The 5878-nt window shown below is 42.4% G+C and overlaps 1 protein-coding gene across 2 annotated transcripts; it reads right to left on the minus strand.

Annotated features, from left to right (window-relative positions):
• Nucleotides 1–1089: 1089 nt before the first annotated feature.
• Nucleotides 1090–3974, minus strand: zic3 (zic family member 3 heterotaxy 1 (odd-paired homolog, Drosophila)). Of its 2 annotated transcripts, none has more exons than XM_078261346.1 (3): nucleotides 2783–3974; nucleotides 1851–2014; nucleotides 1090–1279 (listed from the first exon to the last, which is right to left on the minus strand). In XM_078261346.1, exons 1-3 carry the CDS (start codon nucleotides 3771–3773, stop codon nucleotides 1097–1099), a joined length of 1338 nt encoding a protein of 445 aa, XP_078117472.1. In that variant the 5' UTR covers nucleotides 3774–3974; the 3' UTR covers nucleotides 1090–1096. The 2 variants fall into 2 exon arrangements, with proteins under 2 accessions (XP_078117472.1, XP_078117470.1); XM_078261344.1 differs by having other exon boundaries at nucleotides 1842–2014.
• Between the last annotated feature and the right edge of the window lie 1904 nt (nucleotides 3975–5878).

Genomic DNA, 5878 nt, shown 5'->3' on the forward strand with positions numbered 1-5878 from the left:
AAAGTAAAACACACAAAAAAAGTTTAAATTGAACCAAAAATAAAGATATCAACAGAACCGTTTTATAGCTTCTCAGCTCAACTGAACTCAGTCCTACAAAGTCAATGATTTACATGTCAATGGTCTCATAAAGAAAATAAAAGTGACGGAAATATCTGCATTATATATAGACAAGTCCATAATATTCATATAGATGATTTCTTCGATCCAAATAAGACACATATAGGCCTATTGGTTAAAAAAACAAACAGAAGGATACAATCGAGATGTTGGAGCTTTAGAGTTTATCATTTGTTCAATGTTTTAGCTGGTTATGACCAAAACTGTACAGCTCTTGTTAGAAAACATTTCCATAAATATCATTTAAGTTTCAGAACTTATACCCATAATTAAATTACAAATTGATAAATATGGCATCATGGATATGTATTTACAACGGTATTAACAAAAGGCAACGTTATATTCAACGGTAACAATCGTAACCTAATACCACATTTCTCCACCTGAAAACGGACGTTGACAATAGATTCGACCCCATCAAACAAGGAAATACATTCACGAGTATAATATTTATTTAGTTTTTTTTTTTTTCTGTGTTCAAGTTCATGACAAAGACTTTGGCACGTTTCTTAAGACTGTTTGAAGTTCCAACAATCAATTGAAGAGGCGACAATAGCGCATCACCGTCATATAAAAACAGCGTGAAATAATCTTCCTTTTTTATTCTTTTTTTTAAATAAAAATTTGAGAAAATACATAAAATGAAAAATAAAACATTTTTTTTCTGTAAACTAAAAGATAAAAAAACATGTATTTATACTGAGAAAGTATTACGTTTTATTTATTCGTGATTTTATTTTTATTTCCTCAAAACTGCGGAGTAAAAGTCAAATTTCGTGATCCTGAGAACGGACGTGGCCTGCTTGGTGCTGGCTTTTGCTCTCATCTCCTGTTGTTGTTGTTGTCCCAATCCCATCCGTGTGTGTCTGACAGTGTGTGTGTGTGTGTGTGTGTGTGTGAAGAGAACAGGAATAGTTTCTTTAAGGTTTTTATCCTTAACTCCGTGGTCCACATTGTGAGGTTTGTTCCTCTGACTTCAAACGTACCATTCATTAAAGTTGGGTGCCAGTCCTTCGCTGTGGCCGGACGTGTTTTGTACGGCTAACGGCGGTGTTTTTGTCGGGTCTTCAGTGCTGTTTGAGACCAGCACTGGCGGTGTGGACGACTCGTATCCAGAGCTTGCTGCTGGAGACGATTCAGATCCTTGAGACTCATGTACCTGCAAAAAAAAAAAAGAGGGGAAACAAAGAATGAGTTGCTGAGACTGACGTATAATATTCATGGATGCCCTAACTACATTTAAAGTGGCTCGGTAGAAGGGTGTTGAACTTAAATGCGGAGTAACTATGGGTTTTATAGTTACTATAAAAGTAAACAAACGCCGTTAATTTGTATCTTAAAATGTAGTTTTGCTATGTTATTTAAAAAACAAATGTCAATAAAGAGATACAATTTTAAACACTTTAAACCAGGTTCCTTTTTTTTTTTTTTTTTTAAAGAAGACAAAGGTTTGAAGCTGTAGTATCAAAAACTGACAGACATGTGGAATATTCACAAGCTATGATGAATTGTTTAATTGAGAGTTTAAGTTTCACGAATAGACTAAATTACATTTTAAATGTTGCTTTAGTGCAGTATAACACTGCTGGAACATCTTAAGAAATACCTGAAATTGTGATAGTCCCTGTCTGTGGCTGTGGGGGAGGGGGTGGGGGTAGAGTGTGTGTGTGTGTGTGTGTGTGTGTGTGTGTGTGTGTGTGTGTTTAAGGAGTAATGAAGACGTTAATTACCTTCATGTGTTTCCTGAGAGAGCTGGGGTGTGTGTATGACTTGTCGCACACTTTGCAGATGTATGGCTTGTCTGATGTGTGCACATGCATGTGCTTTTTCCTGTCGCTGCTGTTGGCGAAGCGTCTGTCACAGCCATCAAATTCACACTTAAACGGCTTCTCACCTGCAGGATTAAATACATACCATGAATTACCCTAATGGCCCACACAAACAAACTCCCATTGTAACACAACCTGTAAACGCGAAGCCCGGAGATGTAAATTGTCTGCAGCCTATTATATAACAAGAGTAACCTACATTTTCGGGGCGACATGGATACAGCTCCACTACTACACTCTGCTCTGTCAGGCTTTATTTATTCAAGAGGCCTTCTCCTTCATGCTACTACTGCCCTGTTCTGTGCGTCTGCTCGTATACTATAGTAAACAACGAATCAACAGGGCATGCTCTGCACTATATGATAGCTGAACAAGGGCCAGAATTATAAACACAGCCAGAAACTGATTCATTATGGGCAACTTGTATATGACGATCAGAAAGCACATGTCTACCTTAATAGCCTCGTACAGCTAAAGCACTCAAACTTGAACAAGTTGGCCTATGTAAAGTATCTGTCTGAATTGCACACACCTTCTACAATAATTAATGAGGGTTAACACACAGAGTTGCTTAACAGAACTACATAAACTGCATTATTGAGCAAACACTAATTTATCACTATTTATAAATCATTCTGAATAAACTACACTAATAACAATCTAGGAATTGTTTAACATGATTCGTGGGCACAAGTTCTCAGACGGGTCTTGTAAACAACAATACACTCTTGTAGGCTACTCTGAAACAAGACATACCATTTCTATTCAGAATATAGCTTTACTTTTATGATGTTATTTTACGCACGCCGTGCCATGGTGTTTTCGGTGCCTACCTGTATGTGTTCTTTTGTGGATTTTCAAATTTTCCGATCTGGCGAATATTTTCCCACATCCGGGGAACGGGCATGGGAACGGTTTTTCGCCAGTGTGCACACGGATGTGGTTGACGAGTTTGTACTTGGCCTTAAAAGATTTCCCTTCTCTCGGGCAGTCCTCCCAAAAGCAGATGTGGTTGCTCTGCTCGGGGCCGCCGACGTGCTCCATGGACACATGAGTGACCATCTCGTGCATGGTGCTGAAAGTCCTGTCACAAGTCTTTTTGGGTCTGTTCATCTGGTTCTCGTCTATCCATTTGCAGGATAATTCTTGTTTAATCGGTTGCCTCATGTATCTAAAGAAGGCTCCTGGACCGTGGTGTGTCGGCACATTCATCCCCATGTTCATGTTGATAGGGTGGCCGTAGTTGTGGAGCTGAGCCCCGTAGGGGTCCGTCCGAGGGCTCGCGACCGGACGGTAGGGATCAGGTCTTCCGAAAATGTCCCCGCGTAAGCCAAGATGCATTTGGCTGTTAACTACATGTCCACTCGGTGAAGTGTGGCTCACCCCCTGGTCGTGAAGTCCTGGAAACAACAAATGTCCGGGGTTATCGCCGATCCCGGGCGGCCCGTGTAGGCTCCCCGCCGAAGCTGCAAAGATCCCATGCTGGGCGCCAGGCGCTGCGGACTCACCAACACCCCGGTTACGGAAGAGAAAGTCCCGTGTTGAATTGAACGCTCCCCCACCGTACGAACCCACCTGCCCGCCGTGAGTGTGTCCCAGGGCAGTTGCATATCCAGTGGCTTGCGGGGTGAACGCTGATGTCTGGCTGGAGGCGATATCGTGAGACACGGGGCTGATTTTGAAAGCTGCGGAGTGGGAGGAATCGGTGAAGGGATTCAGTCCCAGACCCGGGTCTCTGTTCCCGATATCGTGGTGCCGTGGTGTCCCGAAACCCCCCACTCCTAACGATGCAAACTGCGGACCGCTATCAAGAAGCATAGTCATGAGCTTGAAGCAAACTTAGGAGACTGGAAGAAAACAGAAAATAAAATTAAAATCCAGTGTAGCGGAGCGCGCAAGCTGCAGACACCGCGCCGAGATTTACAACGTTTTGCGACAAATCCTAAAATAAAAAAAACAAACGGAGCCAAAACAGGGGAAAATCCTATGCGTAAAGAGTTGGGAGGAAAAAAAACTCCCGTTGACTGCGATCCGTGAGAAAGAGGATCAAACTTCCCCCCCTTTCCAGGCGGATGATGTCCTTGGACTGATAAAGTCAATCACTCACTCCCAGAACATAAATGAACTCGGGAGGCAGTGCTACGACAGCCAATGAGCGTGCAGCTACCCCTCTGACACGTGACTGGGAAGGAGGGTGTTAATTGGCTAAATTTCTTGTGATTGGCACAGTTTGGTATTGAAGATGGCAGGTCGTCTCAATTGGTTTCATTTGATTGGCTCTTGCAGGCATTATTTTGCAGGTATAACGGGGCACTCTAGCGCAGATCCTGGGATGTGTAGCGCATGCAGCTTACAGCTACTCCCCAAGAGACTCCCAAGCAGTTTTCTAAAAAAAAAAAATTATCGGCTAAGGCTATTATAGCCAGCCACATTCCGTTCAAACTTTCAGTGGACCACTTATTTGTTACTTTACAGAAACAGTTCTGAAGTTATTCTGCAACATAACATGTATTTGGTTTCTTCATATTAAAAAAACCTAACTTTTGTTAGAGGGCCTTTATCTTTAAAAATAAATCTATCTATCTATCTATCTGTCTATCTATCTATCTATCTATCTATCTATCTATCGTAGTTTATACTATATCATTGACTTATGTGTTTTTTTTTCTCTTTCATGTGACCAGTTTGGCTCTTATTAACTGAAAACTTCAATGTACTTGGCACAGTTCCAAACTGTGGCTTTCTTGAAGCCGCTTGAAAGGGGAGGGGGGTATTTTTTTTTTGCAAAAGCTCTATAGGGTGTAAGACGGAGGAATAAAAGACGGAAAGAAAGATGGCAGTAATTGTAATATCCTGAGATTTTTTCGCTCAGCCAAAAAAATCGTACCATTGAGCAACTTTCACAGGGCTGCCGCTGACTCGCTGCAGGACACATACAATCTGATCAAGTTCAGAGACGCGCTGAGTGCTTCAAGCGGCGCTTTTTAACTCCAAGCCTTTCACATCCTTTCCCCCTCAATCTGTCCCAGGAAGGAGCTCACATTCTTTATTTTAGGGGATCTGGACCTAAAAAAAATCTTCAAATCAGTCCTTCATTCTGCTTTCGCCCTCATCCTACCGCATTCACTCCAGAACATATCCTCGAGAAAGAGTTATAGATTGAAAAGGTGAGTTTTCTAACTTATCCGTCGTCTGTCTGTGTTAGTAACAGAGGCAGGCCTGTGTGGACTGCATGGTCAAGTGTGTAAATCTACATTTTATTATATTTAGCCGGTGGAGGTTGCATGGGAGTTAGCTTTCTTGAAGTGAACATAACCTGCTCAGTGCGCATGTTACTCATATGGTAATTAAATTGTTGCAAGGACCTGCATACCTCTGTTTTGTATGGCTGTCGTGCACATTAGTTCAACACTGGCGCTTTTGTACATAATCTCAACAATTTATCTTGAACCAAAACGAGGAATGAGATTCACTTCATCTCTTTTTCCTCCGTAAGCTGCTCTCCCTCTCCCATTTTCTCTCTCTCCCTCCCTGTTCGCCTGCCTCTCTCTCCGTCTTTCTCCCTCTCTCTCTCACCACGGAGGCATAGCCTCTCAAAGTTTACTCCTCCCTTTACACTCGCACACTCGTCTTCTCACACGGCACACAGCATGCGCGTGCACGAACACACAGTGTAGCGCGCGCGCACACACACACACACACACACACACACACACACACACACACACACACACACACACACACACACACACACAGACCTACCAGAGTTTTCCTTTGCAGTTCATGCAGTATGAGATTTATGGCGACCTTCTGTGAACTTCTACAAGTGACAAGCAGCCTGTTAAGTTTTCCTGTATTCCCTCCATATTTTATTGGCTTGTTGAAACGTAAAGGCCCCATACGCCACTTAAGTTATGTGCCGTGTATTT

Source organism: Sander vitreus, chromosome 10, assembly GCF_031162955.1.
Source record: "Sander vitreus isolate 19-12246 chromosome 10, sanVit1, whole genome shotgun sequence".
NCBI classification, from domain to species: Eukaryota; Metazoa; Chordata; class Actinopteri; order Perciformes; family Percidae; genus Sander; species Sander vitreus.

Bases quoted from the DNA above. Each gene is read 5' to 3' on its own strand.
- zic3 (XM_078261344.1), bottom strand. From the start codon at position 3,773: ATGACTATGCTTCTTGATAGCGGTCCGCAGTTTGCATCGTTAGGAGTG. The intron at 2,015-2,782 runs GTAGGCACCGAA...TTAATCCTGCAG, and splicing joins CCACAAAAGAACACATACAG to GTGAGAAGCCGTTTAAGTGT. The intron at 1,280-1,841 runs GTCTTCATTACT...TTTTTTTTGCAG, and splicing joins AACACATGAAGGTAATTAAC to GTACATGAGTCTCAAGGATC.